Below are 22,420 nucleotides of genomic sequence, written 5' to 3'. Positions count from 1 at the left end.
TATTCATATTTCAACTGAATTTTGAAGCATGAAGGAAGGATCTAATCATATACCCTGGTTTCTGTGCTGAGCACTGTTGGAGTAGGACATTTTTTTGCACCTCTTACCCATAATGCATTTGGAGCATTCATTGAAAAGGACTTTGTTTGACAGAACTGAGGAATCTGTACAACCTAAACTAAATATTAAATATAAAATACGTATGTGCGGCACTTTGGTCGACTCTGTTGTTTTTAAATGTGCATAAATCAATAAAACTAAACTAAACTAAATAAAATATTATGTGGTCAGCTGGGGCATTTCCAAAAATAAAAATGTGAAGCTTTTTGCCTTTTTTTAGAAAAAGCCCTTCATCAGAAGTCACATAGACTTTTCTTCCCTATTGGGACATATATCAGAGTAAACATTTTTAGGCTTGGACTCGATTTTGTCGCTCAGGATTTGATTAGATGGTTGTGGTTTGCTATTGCTGTGATGTTAACTCACTGGACAAACCTAATTTAATTAAGGGTAGGATTTCCATCCCCCCAAAAAAACTAATTCATGCAATGAAATGTAATTGAGTTGGTACAACTCAATTTGGGCCAGCGTAATTGAGTTGGTTTTTGACTCACTTTGATCAAATACAGTTTAAATTAATTTGATACATTGATAAAATTACTTTTATGCTTGTCAAAATTAAATTAAAACATTTAATTGGAAAATCAATTTGCAGTTTATTTTATCCTTATACACAATGTATATAACGAACAAATTAAAAAAATCTTATACAGAAAATCCTCTAAATTTCCTACATAACTGAACATTAAAAGTGAACATTATCTAACATTATCTAACAGCATCTTTCCCTTTACTGAAAAACACAGAAAACAACACTTTAATCCCTAAATTTACTCTCCTAATAATTAGTTATGTCAATAAAAATGCTTAATGTAGTTTTAACACAAATTAATTAAGTAAAATTTAAGTTTTAAATGTATTCAACCTGATCTCACAGCAATTCTTTGGTATTTTACAAGGTGGCTAATTTGCATGAATTCGTAGGACCTCACTCGTATAAATTTGCACGTTTTTTCAAAAGGCCTCATCAGAAAGGCCCCCCCCCCATAACCCCTCCCCTAAACCTTCCCATGGGGTCTAGACAAAATGTATGAGTGAGGTCGTATGAATTCGTACAAATTAGCCACCCAATAAAATATGTACGAATTGCTGTGAGAACAACACAATTAAATTAAGTCAAAATGTAAATTTAGCTCATTTAGCTTTAGCTCATTTTAACGAATTAAACTAAATACAAAGCAAAACAATATATCACTCCAAGAGGGAGGGAAAATTACTTTAATAAAAGACTACGAGGGAACACGTTTTTTTATTTTTTCCTTTTTAAAGGTGATGTTCACAGATAAATCATTTATAGTAAATGTTAAAAAACAAGAATTGTCAATTTTGATTTCATGGTGACTTTAACTATGACCCAGTTACGGTTACCGGGGTCGCGACTGTCGATCCAACCTGTATTTGCTCCCGACGGGGGAAACGGTTTACTTCATCGCATCTGTTGTCGTGCTTTATAATGTGGATGAGCAACTACAAAGACACTACACTGGACACACTGATGATATCAAGTGGTAAGACTTATATTTCTGTCCGGCATGATGTCATCATACACTGATGTCACACCCTGTAAGATCATTAGACTTGTACATTCAGTATCTTTTCATCACCTCAAAGAAAATTCTGCTGCTTCAATTATTATTCAAATATTCTGCAACCTATTTTTTGAAAACTAGGCTGAATAAAAGATTTCTGAGCAACGCTGTTTAATTTTCTGCTTTGATGTGCAATTCTACAGAACATTTATCATTAGTTGTGTCACTGAAGGTTATTATTAATTCCACTGCCATCTCATAGTGTATTTTGTCATACTATATTAGTTTGGGGTATGGGGTACCTCAAGGCCATTTTAAAAACTCTGAATTAGTTAATACTTTATACATAAGATCTAATTAAATTAGTTATGTTAAAATGTTAAATTTAACATTGAAGTGTTGATAACGTTCCCTATTTAAATATCCTAGTTTCTGCTTAACTTTCTCTTAATAAAACTATTTAATCTCCATGAGGGGTCAGTAAGATTATTTTAACTTTATTTTTAAAGAAATTTAGGTTACGCTTTATTTTAAGGTGACGCAGTTACATTGTACTTACTCAAATACTTAGTAATATTAATGTACTTATTGAGTTATGGTTAGGGTATGGTTTAGGGTTAGTTACTTGTAATTATGCATCATTTACTGTTATTATTATAGTAAGTACTTGTAGTAACATGCAACTTAAAATAAAGTGTTACTGAAATGAATACTTTTATTCAGCAAAGATGAATTCATTTGTTCAAAAGTGACAGTAAAGACATATTTTACAAAATATGTATATATCCAATAAACACTGTTTCAAAGAATCCTATAAAAAATATCACACATGCAGAACTGTTTTCAACATTGATATTAAGAAATGTTTCATGAGCGCTTGATCAGCTTATTAGAATGATTTCTGAAGAATCATGTGATACTGAAGATTGAAGTAATGATCCTGAAAATTCAGCTTTGCCATCATAACATTCTAAAATACATTAAAATAAAATAAACGGTTCTTTTGAATTGTAATATTTCACAATGGACCGTTTTCACAGACAAGGCTTAGCTTAAGCCAGTATTAGGCCTTAGTTAATATAAGACATTTAAGTTACATTTATAAACATGCCTTTGAAAAAAAATATGCTGGTGTGGATCTTAAGACATAACAATGGCAATTACATAATTTCTTTCAGTTAAAACAGCTCAAACATTTATTTACTCTAAGACTAAGCTTACGCCTTGTCTGTTTTATTTTATTTTTATTTTATTTTTGATCAAATAAAAGCAATCTTAGTAAGAGACTTCTTTCAGAAACATTTTTCAAATCTTTCTGACCTCAAATTTTTGAATGCTAGTATATATCAGTGGTGACTCTGGGACCAAACATACAAACAGACAAAGTAAAATATGACAGCACTTGACCTCCAACTGAGAGACAAGTCATAAACACAGCTACAACACAGCTGATCACTACTATCAGAAGGCCTCAAGACCTCATTCATCTGTATAGGAATTTACAGAATGTCAAAGCTATTCATTGCAAGCCGAAGGCCTTGAGCAAGAAACGCACAGAAACCGAAGACCTGTGATTAGGTTGTAGATGATCCGTTTCCTGTGTTTATGGTCTGTCCTGTGACTCATAATGCTCAAAGTCATTGTGTTGACGGCACTGACTCACAGAGACATAAATGTGTGATGTCCTCTCACTGCTGTCTCATCGCTTCTTCCAACAGTCCCAGCTGTCTACATCTTTCACCTCTTTTCTCTTCACTTACAGCCTCGCTGTCCATCCTGATAAAATCACCATAGCAACAGGACAAGTGGCTGGCACATCTTCAGATGGAAAAGTAAGATTGGTTATTTAGCTCGGATATTTTAAACTGCTGTCAAACGTAAACATTAATAGCTTACAGCTTATACAACAGGCTTGATGTAGCAACATATCCTAATTGTAACGTGCCTCAGGGGTGTCATAACAAACGTGCATGATCGCAATCTCAAATCCACATGCTTCAAATAGAAGTTGAACTGGTCTAATATGCTCAGTAAGTCTGTCTGTGTCTGGCAGCAGTTGGCTCCTCACGTGCGAGTGTGGGACTCTGTGAGTTTGAACACGTTGCACATCCTTGGAACCGGTTTCTTTGATCGAGCTCTGGTCTGCCTCTCCTTCTCGAAGTCGGTAAGAGCCTGTCACTCTATATTATGTTACCGAACAAACGTTCTCATGTGCCAAAGCAAAATGCAGCCTATAGCTCAAATGTTTCAAAAGTGCTGGGTGGTATTTATATGGTAAATATACCTGTCAGAAGAACTTTAGAGTGATAAAAAATGTCTTTTAAAACATTCAGAATGGTGGAAGCTGGTTGTGTGTTGTGGATGACTCCAACGACCACATTCTCTCTGTGTGGGACTGGCAGAGGGAAGAAAGACTAGCTGAAGTCAAGGTGAGTGCTTCGGAATGTGGTCTTTTGACAGATAGAAGTGTCTACTTTTGTGTTAGAATGCCTTGTATGGCAAAAGGGGGCACTGACAAGTAAACTGATCTTTTTTTGTGTGCACATCTTTACAACTTCTCTTTTTCTGCCCTCAGTGCTCCAATGAGTCAATCTTTGCTGCTGATTTCCACCCAACAGATGCTAATATAATTGTCACGTGTGGAAAGTCGCATCTTTACTTCTGGTCATTAGAAAAAGGGTCCCTTGTGAAAAAACAGGGTCTTTTTGAGGTAATCTCCCATAAGATCTTTTTGGTCAGATTCAATGAAACTTCCATTTTATTCACATTTCATTTTTTGATGAATGATATAGTATGATGCATGTTTAGATATGGTAAAACATGTGCATGTAAATCATGTATACTAGCAGTCAAAAGTTTAGACACATAATATACGTATATTATGTATATTAATATATTTATGTAGTAAAAGAGTTCAGATTAAAAATATTTTCACTTCATCTGGTGCATAATTGGATGACATAATTGGATTAACTAAAAAATTTACACAAATTTTACTTTTGTATAGAAATGTATACACTGCCTTTCAAAAGTCTGGGGTCGATACGATTTTGTAATGTTCTTGAAAGAAGTCTATTATGCTCACCGAGGCTGCATTTATTTGATCAAAAATACAGTAAGATAAGCATTACTGTAAAATAATATTGCAATTTAAAATAAAAGTTTTCCGTTGTAATATATTTTAAAATGTAATTTATTCCTGTTATGCAAAGCTGAATTTTCAGCATCCTTACTCAATTCTTTAGCGTCTTATGATCCTTCAGAAATCATTGTAATATGCTGATTTGGTGCTTAATTTCTTATTATTATCAATGTTGCATATGTCAATATATATATATTTATATTATATATATATATATATATATATATATATATTTTTTTTTTTTTTTTTTTTTTTTTTTTTTGTGGAAAAAATATTTTGGGGGATTCTTTTATGAATAAAAAGAAGAATTTATTTAAAATATAAATATTTTGTTACATTCTAAATGTCTTTAGTTTCACTTATGATCAATTTGTGTCCTTGTTTAATAAAAGTATCAAATTCTTTCAAAAATGTTATATTTGTCTCCAAAACAAATTTTTATCATTCAATCATAAAGCTTCAGATCTAAAGGCTCTTGAGATCATAATACACATAAAATCAGTCAAATGTGTCCAAACATTTCACTGTGTAGTTGTTAAATATATATAAAACTGTATTAACACTGTTTTTGTGTGATACATCTATTGCATTTCTGATTTAAAATTAAAGTTATATTTATGTTTCTTGCAGAAACAAGAGAAGCCCAAGTTTGTATTGTGTGTGACTTTTTCAGAAAATGGCGACGCCATCACTGGAGACTCGAGTGGAAATATACTTGTGTGGGGCAAAGGTAAAAGAATTAAAGTTATTTATCGAGTTATTTAAATGGTTGGTAAAATCCCACCTCCATTGAACTTTGTAAAATATCTTCTTTGAGAAATGCAGTTATGAATGTTGTTTGTACAGCATAACAGCTGTGTGTTATCTAATGGTAACCCTGCTGCTACCAACAAAACATTCTTTATTTAGTGATTATAAAAGAGAGATTGTGCTCCAATTTTACTCAAATCAATAAGACTCTTTTGATGTAGGCTGTGAACACCTTTGATTGTTATACTGATGCTGGTTTACAGTCTGTTTATATAACGCTTGTTTTCTGGTCGTGGTTCACAGGATCTAATCGTATTAGCTTGGCCATTCAGGGAGCACATGAGGCGAGCGTCTTTGCACTTTGCATGTTGAGAAATGGGACGCTGGTCTCAGGTGGGAAAGACCGTAAGCTCATCTCATGGGATGAAAATTATCAAAAGATTCAAACAGTGGAGGTAAGGCATACATAGTATGCATGCAGTAGGCATTTATATGCTTGAATAATAGTTCCAGATTCAAGCCATACTTTACCACCAACTTTGTATGTTATTTTTTAGGTGCCCGAGTTATATGGCCCTATTCGAACTGTGGCCGAAGGACGGGGAGAAACGGTTCTTATTGGAACCACCAAAAACTATGTCCTACAAGGCAGTCTGGATGGGGAGTTTATACCCATCACACAGGTAAGTTTACTTGTGTATGTACAATACCCAAGAGAAAATGCGATATTAAAGGATATTAAATAAAACTGAGAACAGATCCATGGTTTTCCAATATCCGCAGGGTTCTTTAAGTACTCCAGTTTTTTTAAGATATATAATACATACATAAAATTAAATTAAATGTATTACAGTATACCATAGTTATTAATTAATTTCTAAGTTCTATCGAATTAATTACTAAAATAACTATTAGAGAGGAATGTGTCTATATTGGTAAATTTTGGATATATATTGTGTATAAATAATATAAATGGATATAAATTTTGGACTCATTTCCTTTATGATCATTCATTTATGCTCATTTCCTATTTCTCAGACCTTTGCTGTCATAAAATACTCACTTAATCTGCCTTTACAATAATAATTGTAATAAATAATTAAAAATAATTTGTTTATATTTTAAAACAAATCAGTAATTTAAATATTTAATATAACTATATATATTTAAATTATTAACAAAACATGTTTAATCATTACAAATCTCCAAATGTATATCCATTTTTCATACTGTGCATTATAATGTTGATTTTGCTTTTGTATGTTTTTTTAAATTTATTTATTAAATGTGTTATTTTTATGTGTAATTATTTAGATAAAATAATGTATCTGTATTGGTCAATATTTTAAATATATAGATTAGATAATGGATATTTATTTTGCTAATTTCTCCCAATTTTTACATTTAGATGAGACCTTTAAATTATTTAAAATATATGTCAGAATTATACAATTATTAAAAATGAAATATGTATACATTAAAATATTTAATTAAATAGCATTCACTTATAGCATTTTAGTTTTTGATGTATTATTTTAAAATGATTTAGGCATAGTAATTCTGTGTTCGGTCTGTATTCTGGCCTTTATAAATTAATAATAACATGAAATAATTATTTTGGCTTATCAGTATCTAACAGAATATTGCATCACTATCGGTGCATCACTAGTACTAATGAGTGTGGATTTATTCCCTTGTTTGTTAAAACAATATGAATCTTTTTTAATGTAAAAGAGTAATTCAGTTTGTGGATCTAATACAGAATATAATTGATTTGATAAAACTTGAATGAAACTGACGTTCCCATCCATTTGATTGTAAGGGCCACACAGATGAGCTATGGGGCCTGACTGTACATCCGCTCCAGCATCAGTTCCTCACCTGTGGCTATGACAAACATGTCTGCCTGTGGGACTCTGGCTCCCATCAGCCTATCTGGACCAAAACATTGGAGGTGAGCAACCTGCCTCTGTAGGTTTCACTTGCATTACTCTAGTGTCATCTCACAGCTTGCACATCGGTTTCTTATTATTGAAAACCGTGTCACTACTGCAACTATAATGAAAAGAGCTCTGGTGTTCCTTAGGCTGAGATGTAATGCATTTGTGTTGACAGGATGTTTGATTGAGCATGTATGTGTGTTTCCCTCATGGACAGGACGCCGCTCAGTCGGCCGGCTTCCACCCTTCTGGGGCAACGGTTGCTATAGGAACACAGATTGGCAGGTGAGGCGAGCCGTTTCTTTTCATCAATGGGGTCCATGACACATCAATACAATTCTGGAAAGTGGTCTAATAGAGTGTTAAATGAAAGACCCAAACACTTATTATTATGCTAATGCCACACGGGAACACAATACCATCCCAGCGGCCCCCCCTAAGAATCCTAATAAAGGCCTTGGATTAAGACTTCATCTAAGAGTATAACCTTTCATAATGCTTCAAGGTCTTTTAATATTGTCCTTTCACTCATTATCAATCCGTGCAGGTGGCTTGTTCTCGATACTGAATCGAAGGATCTGGTCACGGTGCACACGGATGGGAACGAACAGCTGTCGGTTATGCGCTTTTCTCCAGGTTAGAGTTAATTCTCCTAGCAGCTTTTTCACCGCTTGCTGGGAAAACATTAGGAAGTTAGCCAGAAACTAGCACTCATTAAAGTCTCTGTAATTGATTAAGTTGAAACCCCTCGGTTATTTCTTCCAGATGGTAATTTTCTTGCAGTCGGGTCACATGACAACTACATCTACATTTATGCTGTCGGAGAAAATGGCAAGAAATACAGTAGAGTTGGAAAGTGCTCAGTAAGTATGTGTTTATACAAAATTTGATTATTATAGATCATAGACCAGCTGATTCTTACCACATTACAGTGTTGTGTTAGCATTATTTATATACTATTGTTGTATTTATTGAGCTTTAATTTATTTTTATTACAATTTTAGTTCAAGTAATTTTAACTAAAACTCGCTTTATTTCATTGATTGCAAAGGCAACATTTTTTATTTTCATAGTTTTTTGTAATATTTATATTTTATTTCAGCTTTATTTTGATTAAATCAAGAAAAATATTTTCAATAGTTTTAACAAAAACTACTGCCATATTAATATCTTTTTTTCTGTTCACACACACAAACACACATCGGACTCCTCAAATGAATGTTGTTTTGTTATGTCTGTTATTGCTCACAGGGTCATTCTAGTTTCATCACCCATCTGGATTGGTCTGTGGATTCTCAGTACTTGGTGTCCAACTCTGGAGACTATGAGATCCTTTACTGTAAGTATATTTACTGTGAAGACTGATACTTCATTTTTTCCTCTTTTTTTTGCATCTTTCCTAGATGTTAGTGATCATGTTCAGGATAAATATTAGCCATTCTGCATAGCTGCATGAGTGGCAATGTTCCTTTATTGTTCGACACAACCATAAGTTAAAATAATTAAATCCATACATTTGAATTCAGTATGGCTGAAGTTATCCAACACAGTTATATAGAAAAACTCAATATACTCAACCTTTTTGACTTGAGACTTTTTATTTCCAATTACGAAAATAACGTAAGAATAATGACATTGACATCATATAGTCTGACATCATTTCATCTGATGGGAAGATATTGCATCAGGACAATGTGTTTAAAAAGAAGCTTTTCTTTCACACACATCTTTCAAAATAAAGAAAAACATTTATAAATATGTTTTGTTGTTGTTGTTTCTTTGACTGCACACTCAGCGACCCACTCAAAATGGTCTTGGTGACCCATCAGTTGAGAAACACTGTTTTAAGTCATCATGAGGCCCCTGGTGGACCCCGGCCTCCTGATGGGTAAATCTGTCCATTTAGACTATAAATTCATTGTTGTCTTTCAGGGATTCCTTCTGTGTGCAAGCAAGTTGTGAGTGTGGAGACCACCCGGGATATTGAATGGGCCACTTTCACCTGTACTCTGGGCTTCCATGTTTTTGGTAAGCTTAATGTTTTATATCATGGATAGCAGTGTGAAAAAATAATAACGTTAGTACATTTCCTTAAAACACTTTATCTTGAAGTGATAGCAAATAAATATAGCTAAACTGAACATCTTCCTCATATGCCCATAACTGTACAATAGTATTATTTTTGCAGTGTCATCTTTTATACACCGATCAGGCATAACATTATGACATTATTGTGTTGGTCCCCCATTTGCTGCCAAAACAGCCCTGACCTGTTGAAGCATGGAATTCACTAGACTCCTGAAGGTGTGTTGTGGTATCTGGCATCAAGATGTTAGCAGCAGATCATTTAAGTCCTGTAAGTTGTGAGGTGGGACCTCCATGGATCAGACTGGTTTGTTCAGCACATCACATAGATGCTCGGTTTGGTTGAGATCTGGGGAATTTGGAGGCCAAGTAAACACCACTCGTTGTTGACTTGGCCTCCAAATTGGGGTCCTTAAACCATTCCTGAACCATTTTTGCTTTGTGGCAGGCTACATTATCCTGCACATTATCCGGCCACAGACACCAGGGAATATTGTTTATATGAAAGGGTGTACTTGGTCTGTAAAAATGTTTAGGTAGGTGGTACGTATCACATCCATACTGATGGCAGGACGCAAGGTTTCCCAGCAGAACATTGTTCAAAGCATCACACTGCCTCCGCCCACTTGCCTTCTTCCCATAGTGCATCCTGGTGCCATGTGTTCCCCAGGTAAACGATGCACATGAACCCTGGCCATCCACATGAATGATATAAAAGAAAACACGATTCATCCGACCAGGCCACCTTCTTCCGTTGCTCAATGGTCCAGTTCTGATGCTCACGTGCCTACTGTTGGCACTTTCGGCGGTGGACAGGGTTAAGCATGGGCACCCTGACTGGTCTGCGGCTATGTAGCCCAATACCCAACAAACTGATGCACTGTGTATTCTGACACCTTTCTATCAGAACCAGCATAAACCTCTTGAGTAATTTGGGCTACAGTAAGTTGTCTGTTTGAATGGATCACATAGGCCAGCCTTTGCTCCCCATGTGCATCAGTGAAACTTGGACGCCCATGACACTGTAGCTTCCTTGGACCACTTTTTCACAATTTGGCCCTTGTCAAACTAACTCAAATCTACATACTTGCTCATTTTTCCTGCTTCTAAACATCAACTCTGAGGACAAAATGTTCACTTGCTGCTTAATACATCCCATCCACTAACAGGTGCGGTGATGAAGAGATTATCAGAGATAATCATTATTCACTTCACCTCTCATAATGTTATGCCTGATCGGTGTAAAATGTTAGTCTAACAGCCATGAATCTAAAAGAAAATGACATGTATATTCTATTTGTGTTACTCTTCAGGACTGTGGCCAGATGGCTCAGATGGTACTGACATCAATGCTGTGTGCAGTTCATATGCAAAGAGACTGCTTGTCACGGGAGACGACTTCGGCAAAGTTCACCTCTTCTCTTTCCCCTGCTCTCAGTCCCGAGTAAGAAACAGCACTGCCCCGCTAGCTGCGGCCCCGGATAGATATTAGTCATTTTAGCATCAAATAATGTTAAATATGATCTTATTTCTCTCCATCTACCTCTGCAGGCTCCTAGTCACATCTACGGTGGACACAGCAGTCACGTCACCAATGTTAACTTCCTGTTTGACGACAGCCACTTAGTCTCTACAGGAGGGAAGGACATGAGCGTAATGCAGTGGCGTGTGGTGTAAAACTCCCACTGTCACACCAAACTTTCTTTTTTCTGGGATCAAGTGACTTGGGAAAGCAGAAGTGGGCTGCAGACTGAAGTGGAGTCTCAATTTTATTTGCCTTTAATTGTTATCTCAGGACACCAATATTTGAAGTGACTCAATGTTTTGATTGTCTCACACACTCCCTAGGCTACGGAAGAGATGTCTTTGAATAACAAACTAAAGAAATCTGCTCTATAGGTCAAAGTTAAATGTGATGCCAAAGCACATGGATGAAGATATTGGGAATGAATAGTCCAGTCCAGTACAAGACCAATATATGATCAAAGCACTAACACTGTAACATTGTAACATCATTTAAAGAGTCTTAAAAATACCATCAATTATACTCTATCACATTGACTGTGTTTTGATAAATTGCACGTTAACCATAATTTTTTACAAAAAAAATCTGCTTCCATAATCATTCTTTTTTAACCTTTGATGCCACTGTCTGGTATGGTGTGGTACTGCAGCCACCTTCCCAAAGTTGATTTCATTCTATCCTCTGCTGCATTCAAATATTTATGGTGTGTCCCATGAATTTAAAATGTATTTAAGGTTTTTAAAAAACTGTATCAGCCATCAAAATCTTCTCAAGGAAAGAAAAGCATGGGAAACAATGTGACTGCAGACTCAGAGTCAAATTCAGATTAAGGCCTTCAATGACTTTCACTTGTTAAATCACTACAGCCATGAATTTCTGATTTAGTTTAATCCTCAGTCTGACATAAAATCTGTTTTGTGCATTAACTAGCTTAACTGAACGTCATAATGTAGTGCACATTTACATTAGAGTTAAGCTCCATTTTTATAACCTCCGCTTGAAAAACAAGAACAGTTACAGCCAAATGACTGTAGTATTATTAATAAAACTAAGCATGCACAAGCTTGTTTGTAATTGTCTAACCTATTTTTCCATATTCTTTGTCAAATATGACATAAATCGAGGGAAATTTATTCTCTGAAATATGAGAAAGTTGTGTTTTTGACCAAATAGGATCAAGGTTGGAGTGAAGGATAACGGAAGGTTTTGCAGAATTTTAAATCTACAACCACATGACAATTTCACTGTATATGAATGTTTAATAAAATGGGGGAAAATAACGTGTTGTCTCACCTTGAAAATAACATGTAAAAACATCCATCCAAGGAGAACGAGAGGGTCATATGAAAACACAGGGTGCACTCTAAACAGTGACCTGACCTGCAGCGCACGCATTCATAAACATAATTCATCATCAAACATAAGTAATTTGTTTATGCCTGTTTATACAACAGAACCAAATGGCCATGAATAACAGGAAGACTAGAAATAATAACAGTAACCCAATGAGGCAGGGGCCGGGCTCAGAGGAAGTTGTAGTGCTGCATATTGGCCACCAGTAGTCGCTGTTCTTCGTGTTTGTTTTTACACTATCCAGATAAGCTCCTTTCTCATTGTCATAACACGGAGGAGGAAAATGGCAACTCCAGAGCGCGTTTGCAGTCCGCAATTCAGATCGATGTTGTAGGCGCGACCATGAGCTAAACATGGGATATGTTTTATTCAGCTGTGGTGACATAGAGCGATACGCGGTAGATCTTTCGAGACATCTGCATTGTTTCTGATCCGAGGACCGGCTGTGCATCGCTGGATGAGCATTGAACATTCAAGCTGACCATTGTTTTATGGAATAGTACACGTGTTGTATTAATACTCACTAAAATAGATATTTATGCGCTGATATCTTTACGTAGAGCGGCTCGCCTCTGTGGCTTTGCTAAGTTTTTTTCCCCTTCACATTTTTAATTATTTATTACATCCATATATTCGTGTGGATATCATCAGAAAATGAGGTAAGCTGCCCAATGTGTTGACACCGCATGTGTATTAATTTATACATTAGGTGCATATATAAATAAATGTATTGCTATAGATATTTATGTATTATAGCACATGAGACTGTTAATCACTGCTAATGATTGGGTGTGTTTCAAATCTTGTGAGCTCCCTACATAGACATCATTTTTGGTGGCCTATATGGTACTAGTGGGAATTTTGGTTCATCCCAGTGACTTGAATCTATCCGTTCACTAAAAAGATTTGTCCACTCATTCGTTCAGTGACTGTTTCTTGTCGTTTCACCAGTAGGCGGCGACAAGCAAACGCCCTTTTGTGCGTTATGTATCATTCACTCACCTGTTTCTTAAAGGTGCTGTATGTATTTTTTTTCCCTCTGCTAGAGCATAAAAATACAATGTGTTTGCAGATATATAGGAAACATGCTTTTAAAATGTGCGTTCAGTGTCAGAATGTCTGTTTTGTTTTAGTCTCTGCCCGTTGCTGTAAAACACAGCATATTGCTACCATGGAAGTCAGTAAACAAAATTGCAGATCGCAGATTATACCCCACCTTATATGGCATCCATCTAAAAATGAGAGCACATAAAAACACAGATAAATCAACTCACCGGTGTCCTCAACCTGGCAACCCTTGTGAGCGTTTAGTCTGAGGAGGAAGGGGTGGGAAAACGATTCTCAAATATTTTACATTTGGACGGCAGTACTAAAGTCCATTAAGACAAGTCGCTTCACTCGGGGGCCATCTTTGAAACACCTCTTGAGCAGCTACTGTCTCACTGAATGGGGAAACATCAAATTCTCCAAAACTGTTTGCCAAGCTTACGATTCAGTTTCATATTTGAAATCACCAATGAAATCTGGCAATAACTGTCTCATACATTTTGTTTCTAAACGTTCAAATCATGACCAAAAAACTGCATTTTTCAGCCTGGACAAATGTACATGAGCAATCCTAAACGTGGGTCTCAGAAGAATGTCTGCTTCTATAGCAAATGCAGCGACTCAATGAGTTGAATGAAGTTGAATGAAATTACTAGTCAACGAGTGGCTCTTTCATTTAGAAGACAGGATTCTTCGCCAGATTGGCCGTTGTATTTTCTCCCATTCATAAGTAATCGGAGTGCACCGTCTTTCTAAATATAAAGTCTTTGGCAGAACCCATTTCAACCACTTGCATTGTATCATATGACTAGCATTCATTGTTTTATTCTAAGATAAAGTACTAGCAAGCGTAGCATGTTATGGGCCAAGCGACTCGTATTTCTTCCGAAATAAATGCAAGCTTGATTTGGCTAAATTCGCATTTGAAAATATAAATCAGTTCATGGAGTGACCCGGTAACTTAAAAAGATTCATTCACATCATTGATTCGTTCACTAATTAAACACCACTAGCGATCATTAGGGCACGCCCAGAATTCGATCCACAGAAAGGCTTTCTGGGTATAGTCAGCTCATAGGATTTGGCCCACAGCCACAGAAAGCTCGAGCTGAGGTCGTTTATGAGTGAGCAGATTCTTCACCTGTTTTCTGTTCTGCTGACATAAGCGGATAGTGACAGTATTTGGGGTGTGTAATGCTTATTCAGTATAGCGAGATGCACAGCATTGATGCCGATGGCCATGATGATTTTAACTGAACTGCCAATATACGGCCACACAGTATTTTATCTTTTATTCATGAAGCAAACGGAGCAGTACAGGTGCTTGTCTCCACCCGAGATGTGGATATTGTGTGTGTGTGTGTGTGTGTGTGTGTGTGTGTGTGTGTGTGTGAGAGAGTGTGTGTGTGAGAGAGAGAGAGACGATTCTTGTATTCATGTTTTCGACACCAAATGCCTGTAATCAAATAACAGCGAGCACAATATTTAGCACTACTCAAATGTAATTCTTAAAGTTAAGAAAATATGTATAGTTTTAGTTCTGAATTTAATTAACCATAGTAAGTATGGTAATTATTATATGGGGAATTGTTTACTCTAGTAATTAGACATTTCACTTGGTGTTTTAAATATAAAAGTCATTTCTACAGTTGATTTTAGTCCATTAAAGGTTCACCCAAAAATAAATGACATGACTAATCCTCAAGTTCTGTTATACACAAAAGATGATGATATGTTGGTGACAGAATTTTCATTTTTGGGTAAACTATCCTTTAAACCATTGTGGCTAGTAAACATTTTGATACACATCAACATGTTGTACATACGTTTGTCATTATCTTATATAAGTGCATTTCTTCCAGCCTCTTTTTAACCTTCTGCATATGTCTGCTTTCCCTTTCCTTTATTCTCTCTCCGTCTGGACTAAAAGGAAGTCTTAAATTGTGCTGGACCGGGTTGCGTTCTCGCCTACAGGAAACTGAGGAACTGGTTCAGTGGAATGATTTATTCAACCCTTGACTCTCTGAGCAAAAGTCTTTACTTCACATTGTAAGCTATTTTTAGCACTAGTGCTCAACGTGGGGAGGTTAGGGCATTCACTTTGCAGACTTGATTCAATTCAGGAATGCTAGAAAGTGCTGAGTGTGTTTGTGAGGGAGGGCTGTAAGAGCACACGCCACGAGGCGGGCTAGAGAAATGCAGAGCATAATAGTAATTTGTGCATGTAACTTTTTCCCCCCCAAAAAAATCCTGTGGTGAGGGGGAGGGCGGCACAAGGAGAATCTGTTGATTAGTAAATTGTACGGACACGTGGATTGTGTGTATGAGTTCAACAGTATGTGGAAGATCCTGTTTTCAGTTAAACATTATAATGATACAAATGCTAGTCTCTTCAGGTTGAAACACTTCTGTCAGACTTAGTTGTCAGTTGTGCTCAATCTATTTGCTGTTGTTTATAAGGATGTTTTGTCATTTGGTTATTTTCGACTTGTCGAGTTGAAGCAAATGTATTTCCTTGTAGTGTTTCCTCTCCTGTGTCATTTGTCTGAGACCCTGAAGATGTATCGAATCCAGCTGTCATGATTAATTCTGTCATTTTACAAGAACCAAGAGACTCATCTTCCAGCACAAACAATTTTTACTACAGCTACAACGTGGCACTGTATTTTATTGAGCCACAGTGTAAATGCTGTTCTTAAAATTTTCATTATCAGCGTTATCAAATATCATATATTTTTGTCCATGACAGTGCAAGCACGGCCTCTAGAGGGGAAATGAACAATCACTCACTCCTTGTGGAGGTTTTATGATGCAACCATTGTTGTCAGATTCACAAACAAATGAATCAAATGCACATGGCAACAACAACAAAAAACACCAACATATTGTGGTCATGATTTAAGAATTTGTTCTCTCATAGTTCTCTCAGATTATTACTTAGTTCCCTCATTTAAGTTGAATCATTGTCACAATTTGATTAAAAACAAGGGAACAAATTATTACAACGTGGCCAGGATTTTACCTAAAACAAGGACAAGGATTAATCAAACGAACCACAGAAATAAGGCAACTAATGAATACATCATAAAAACGTATTTTTAATTTGTTCATTCGTTTTCTGTCATTTACAGGGCTCCGTACTTATGATACAATTCTTGTAATGCATTTGTCAAATATACTCACAAAGTTATAGTTTAAATGGATGAATGAATCATTCACTGCCAAAGCAGGTTTGACTCCTTAATGAACGGCAAGTCATCATTTTGATTTGTATCTGAATCAAAATGATCCAAAAACTGCTACTGTTATATGTACTCGCTTTGTATCACATTAAGAAATATTTTAAAGGACTGTGCTCATATACACTACAGTGTCTTAATATAGAAAATGCTTGTTGGACTGAACTGTGATTTTAAACTCGTCAAGAATTCAAGATAAATGTCTTTTAGAAAATATATTTTCTTCCATTGAACACCAGCAACCTTCTTGTTTCTTTTAGCAAGCTGCATGAATGAGAGAGAGAGAGAGTCAGAGAGAGAGCGAGAGCGTGTGTGTGTCTAAGGATCATGAGGCTGTTTCTCTACTGTATTTTTGTCAGAGAGAGACTTCTTTAAGGCACAGACCCAGACCGCGTTCCAATCCTTTGAGTGGATAAGAATGGATGTGAGCAGGACAAGGTGACTGGTCCATATCTGTCACATGTCTCTCTCTCTCTCTCTCTCTCTCTCATTCCCTCGTTTCTTCTCCTACCCTCCCTTACCTCCTTTTCCTTTCACACACTCCCTGTTTTTGCATTATTGAATCTTAGAAATGAGTGCACTTCGTGTTTTACCTTGCTGAGAGAATGAGGGATGAAATAGGCGCAGACTTTTCTCGCTCTGATCCCCCCTCCTTTTCCCTGTTTTCTTTTTATTTCATCCAGCTGTAAGGAATTTTCTTTCTCCTTGGTTTCTTCAGAGTTCCAGTTTCCCCAATATGTATTCTTTTGATGACTACGGGTAAGAATCTTTCCTCTGTGGTTTTTATTACCCTGTTTTTTTTAAAGGTTTTTTTTTAGTTCCTCTGAGGATTACTGGACATTTCGCTTTAAAAAACTGTGTTTACTTCATAATGGTTTCAAATGATCCATGTTCCTTTTAGTGTGTTAACTTAGCCTAGTGATTTTTTCCCCCTCCAGCTGTTCCCTCAGTGGAACGAGCTGATTAATCTACACAAACATGCTTGGGTTCAATAACTAGTCCCAAACCCACTCCGTGTTTTACTGTTGAGTCATTTAGCATTTTGGAAAACCATGCGTTTAAATAAGAAGCCAGGACACTGGATTGGAATTTTCAGTCTCTATTTTTATAGCAGCAAGTTTTATCCTGCAACCTGTGTATTGCAGACGGTTTTATGATTAGATGATCGTTTACAGTGTACAGTACTCCATTTCTGTAGTAATAAATACAAAGGATGTTGTGGATGTGCATGTGGAAGAAATGTTCTTTGAAAGGCAAGACTTTGTTGGCTTAATGGAGGTGTAAAACTGGAGAAGAACTGAGTTAGGCAAGATAGTTTACAGGAAATGAAAATGCGATGTCCCACAACTGGGAAGAACTCCAGGCAGAGAAGCCCTGTGCCATGTAGGGACAACAGTGTGGTTGAGCCCGAATTTGGGATCCCTTGCATTTGATCCAAAGCAGAGCCAAACTTGTCAAACAAATCTTTCATTAAAGCCCTTTTTTCCTTCAGACACACCAGGTTAAAAGGTACTGACAGTGACGAGACAATCTTTTAGTTAAACTCATGGTATTATAGGATGTACTATAGGATGTACACATGGTAACCTATTAATAACCAGTGAAGGCAAAACTATCTTTGAAGATTTGTTGAAATTATACTGACTACACTCCTCCTTCCACTTTCTTTCTGCCTGCTGCTGACTTTTTTCTTTCTATATTTGTCTAATAAACACAGTGTAACCTAATACAAGTCTATTTTCACTTCTGATTGCTAGCGCACTAGTAGTTCAAATTATTTGTCTTTAAGGATAAGGATTAGGTAGAGTGTCCCTCACCTGGTATACTATGAGAAAGTGGGGGAAGGGTGCAGGCTGTTCACTTTTCTCATCACCAAGGGAACTGCTTCCTAACTTAATATCAAGGTTTAATGTCTAGGTTTATTCTAGTCAATTGAATGCGTTTCTCTAATGAATAAAATGTTTCACCTAATCTCAGTGAGCTTTTATCAGGGATAGTTCACTCAAAACTGAAAACGATCCCATGATTTACTCACCCTCAAGCTATCCTAGGTGTATATGACATTCTTCTTTCAGACAAATACAACCAGAGCTACATCCTGGCTAATCCAAGCTTTATAATGGCAGTGAATGGCAGCCCAAAATGTAAAGCTAAAAAAAAGGGCATCCATTAATTATAAAAGTACTTCACACGGCTCCGGGGGGTTAATAAAGGCCTTTTGAAGTTAAGCGATGGGTTTGTGTAAGAAAAATATTCATATTTAAAACTTGATGAAGTAATATCTAGCTTCCAGAAAATGTAACGCCTCTCGCAGTTCAAAACGCTTGCGCTACTTTCCAGTCATAAGTTGTGCCAGTTACGTGTTTTCGTAAATGGAATACTGAAGGCAGTCTGGTGGAAGCTAGAAATTTTACTTTATAACATGTTAAATATGGATATTTTTCTTACACAAACCCACTGATTTGCTTCAGAAGGCCTTTAAGATCTTTGTGAGCTTAATTTTGGGCTGCTATTTATAATGCTTGGATTAGCCAGGACATTTTTGAATAAAAATCAGATTGTATTTATCTGAAATGAAGAATGTCATACACACCTAGGATGGCTTGAGGGTGAGTAAATCATGGAGTGACTATCCCTTTAAGAGCCTTTTTACACTTGTCACTTAATGCGACTTTGCTGATCAGATAGCAATCCTATTTGTTTCATTTAGACTTGGCCACATGTGTCTTTACAAAATAAATATACGATCTTCAATTCCCACGCTATATGCAAATTCAACAGAGTTGTTGTCACCGAAATGTGCTGCAATATATTTAACATCAGCTTTTTTCAAGATCAAAGACTGCAATAGGAGAGAGAGCTGTGTCAGCATTAGTGGGAGAATATAGCTCTCAACACTATGGAAATAACTTTCAGAATGTGACGCCAAACATTGAGTTTCATTTGCATCAATCTGTTTGCTGAATAAATATGTACAACTGTTCATCTCTGGCGGGCCATATCTGTGGCGACGCGTGTTGTAGTTGTGTTATCATATCTGGCTAACAGGAGCCGGTATAACACTCACGTTTATTTTTTTTACATTTTGGCATAATTTAAAGTGGAAAACTAGTTTCCAGTGCTGAACCCTCTCATTTTGTCAGTTCTTTGAAAGTCACTAAGAACTGACAATGAAATGTGATGAAATGCTGACCTAAGTATGTTGGTTAGGGGTATCCTTTGGTTTCACTTTAAATGTGTCAGTGACTGTCTGTCTGACTGTCCTCTTTGTGACCTGCCACAGAGCTTTCTAGTAAGTTTTAGATGTACTGTAAATCTGTCATGCCTTTCTCACCAGATTCATTTGTTGTGTATTAATCTGAGCAGAAAATTCACACAAAAAAGTATCTCCACTTTGTGTATAATGTATAAACCTGCATCTTATTCACTAAACGGTTGCTATCTGTTCTAATAGCACGTTAAAATAGGCCTATTTTTAAAATCCAATCAGTGATGTAGTTGTTTAAAATGAAATTTTCTACTGAAACACTGCAACAGAAATTAGTTTTCATTTAGACAAAAAAAGCAGAAGCCAAAAATATATTCATTTATTAGTCAATTAATTGATTTAATTTATTTATTAATTTTAATTTTGATTTATTATCAACACTTAAATAAAAACTGTTGTATTATAAACATGAAACTAGAATGTGCTTAACTGTCAAAACGCTTTTGTTTTGTTCAATGCGAATACTTTAATTTTAAATGTAAATATGCTTTCAGACCTGCCTTACTTAGTTCGGTTGAATCGTACTAGAGTTCGTTTCCCTCTTTGTTGCGGTTCGTTTGGTCAGGTGTGAAAGCAGCAATCGCACTCAGGTGCGGACCAAACAGACCTCTTAGAAGAGGTGGTCTCGGTACGCTTTCAAACAAACTCTGGAGTGGTTCGTTTGTGGTGAGAACTAGCCTGACAAGCCAGACCCACATCAAGATGTTTGGTCTGGAAACTCACCATAGACAGGGCTCAATCCGAGGGGCGGGATAAACGGTTGTCTTTCAAACTCCCTCTGCACGCGATAGGATAGCGCTACACCAACCAGAGCAACGAAGGTGAAACAGATCTTGTTGATAGATTAAACATTCGCCGTATCCAGTCAGCTAAACTCCGAACACATCTTCCCTTTTTTAAGAATGACTTCAGTGCCGCTCTTTGTTCTTTTCTCAGAGAAAAGCTTAACTCCAAGTCTTCCACAGTCGCGGTCAAAGCTGATTCAAAAGACCGCCGCCGTTCGCCAGTTTCTGTGTTTACTAGAAGCACGCAAACGCAACTCGGCCGTCGTCATTATGGCCCGCCGACTCTATACACGATGTGATTGGCCCGTCCAGAGTGAGAGGAATACAGCTCAGAAGGGTATTGAGAGTTCCTAGAAGACACTTGCGGGCAGATTAAATTTGCTGCCGCTAGGGTGTGTCTAGATTTCTAGGATAGGTGAGAACGTGATCCGAACTCGAACAGAACCAACTGCAAAAGTACTGATCATTTTTGGACTAAACCAGCTGCCGTAGTCAGCTGTGTTGACATTATGTGCATGACATTACCTGATAGTTGACAATATTTTCGGAAGATGAGCATGTTAATGCACACCTCTGCTTGAAGTGACGAGATGCGCGCTCGCCGTTTGCAGTGCATTAGAATGTTTTTTTCAAGGCGCAGCCGGGCTACATTATAGAAATGTATTGTTTGCATACTGTGGTAAATACATACAATGTAATAGATTATGGCCAGGGACAAAACCAGCCCACACACTTGAGGAAAAAAGCTGAAAAATGCAACAATGTATAATTGCTTGCCCTTGGTTCGGACCAATTGAACTGGAGATGTGAAAGCACCCTAAGAGAATCATTGTACAATTGTTTAAATGCATGACTGAATCGGAAACTGCGATGATTGAGAGTGATAACCACTGGATGAGACAATGTGACATTTTTAAAAGCGGCATACTTAATTAAACAGTTTTACTGAAATTGAAGTTTTATTGGTATTGGTACCGACTAGACTTCTGAAATTTTGGTATTGTGACAAACTTACTACAAAAAGTAAATCAAACATACTGTGTAATGTACTGGCAACAGTAGCATTATGAATATGAAGCACTGTCTCATTTTCAATTCCTCTGTCACAGCTGGATGGGGGGTTGGGCGTCATGAGGTAATCCCCCTCAGGGTTAGACAAAACAACACGCATCCACTGTCAGGCTGTCCCCTTACTGGAGAAAACCTGATCCTGACACCCAGGTCTAGATGGTGGGACCCTACTGTTGACCACTCACTCACTGTTGACCCGGTTTCTCTTTCTTGCTTTTACTTTTTTCTCACTTTGTCACATCAACTGAGATCATAACCTTACGGATTGTCATTTGCCTGTTTTTTGAGGATATGATGGGATTATGACGTTTGTAAATGCTTATTTAATCTTGGAACGGCTCCCTAGATGATTTAAATCTTGTTTGGTTGGAAGTACGCATCTGTTGTGCTGTCTGGTCAGGTCTTACTATTAGGTCTGTGTGTTTGAGATAAATTAAAGCAGGTCTGGTTAAGGGTTCGCATCCACTGCTGACCAGTACAGATCTTTTTTTTGTGGATGTATTTGAGAGATGGATACTCATTCTGTCCAGTTCTGTCTACCACAGAGCCACAGTGACTCTGGTCTT

At 36.7% G+C, this 22,420-nt stretch overlaps 2 protein-coding genes across 11 annotated transcripts in view; both read left to right on the top strand.

Moving 5' to 3' along the window:
• eml1 (EMAP like 1) overlaps positions 1-12,359 on the top strand; it is a 66,008-nt gene extending 53,649 nt beyond the window's left edge. For 7 of the 8 annotated variants that reach the window (XM_067455248.1, XM_067455247.1, XM_067455246.1 and 4 more), the window contains 16 exons: positions 1,479-1,628; positions 3,412-3,481; positions 3,703-3,813; positions 3,983-4,078; positions 4,225-4,359; positions 5,422-5,521; positions 5,845-5,996; positions 6,099-6,224; positions 7,364-7,495; positions 7,699-7,766; positions 8,029-8,117; positions 8,247-8,344; positions 8,733-8,820; positions 9,414-9,509; positions 10,880-11,010; positions 11,118-12,359. In XM_067455248.1, the coding sequence (XP_067311349.1) occupies positions 1,479-1,628; positions 3,412-3,481; positions 3,703-3,813; positions 3,983-4,078; positions 4,225-4,359; positions 5,422-5,521; positions 5,845-5,996; positions 6,099-6,224; positions 7,364-7,495; positions 7,699-7,766; positions 8,029-8,117; positions 8,247-8,344; positions 8,733-8,820; positions 9,414-9,509; positions 10,880-11,010; positions 11,118-11,243 (1,768 nt within the window). In that variant the 3' untranslated portion in view covers positions 11,244-12,359. The remainder of the gene's footprint in view (positions 1-1,478; positions 1,629-3,411; positions 3,482-3,702; positions 3,814-3,982; positions 4,079-4,224; positions 4,360-5,421; positions 5,522-5,844; positions 5,997-6,098; positions 6,225-7,363; positions 7,496-7,698; positions 7,767-8,028; positions 8,118-8,246; positions 8,345-8,732; positions 8,821-9,413; positions 9,510-10,879; positions 11,011-11,117) is intronic. The other variant, XM_067455245.1, reaches the window with a different exon arrangement.
• Positions 12,360-12,688: 329 nt separating this feature from the next.
• Positions 12,689-22,420, top strand: part of evla (Enah/Vasp-like a) — a 43,928-nt gene continuing 34,196 nt past the window's right edge. Inside the window, exon 1 of one of the 3 annotated variants that reach the window (XM_067455240.1) lies at positions 12,689-13,103. In XM_067455240.1, coding sequence (XP_067311341.1) covers positions 13,099-13,103 — 5 coding nt within the window. In that variant the 5' untranslated portion in view covers positions 12,689-13,098. Of the gene's footprint in view, positions 13,104-17,335; positions 17,490-22,420 lie in introns of those variants that run through there. The other 2 variants (XM_067455237.1, XM_067455241.1) reach the window with 2 other exon arrangements.

Source organism: Pseudorasbora parva, chromosome 10, assembly GCF_024679245.1.
Source record: "Pseudorasbora parva isolate DD20220531a chromosome 10, ASM2467924v1, whole genome shotgun sequence".
Lineage (NCBI taxonomy): Eukaryota > Metazoa > Chordata > Actinopteri > Cypriniformes > Gobionidae > Pseudorasbora > Pseudorasbora parva.
Note: the sequence above shows the minus strand (reverse complement) of the source record. Positions and strands in the feature narration are given on the sequence as shown.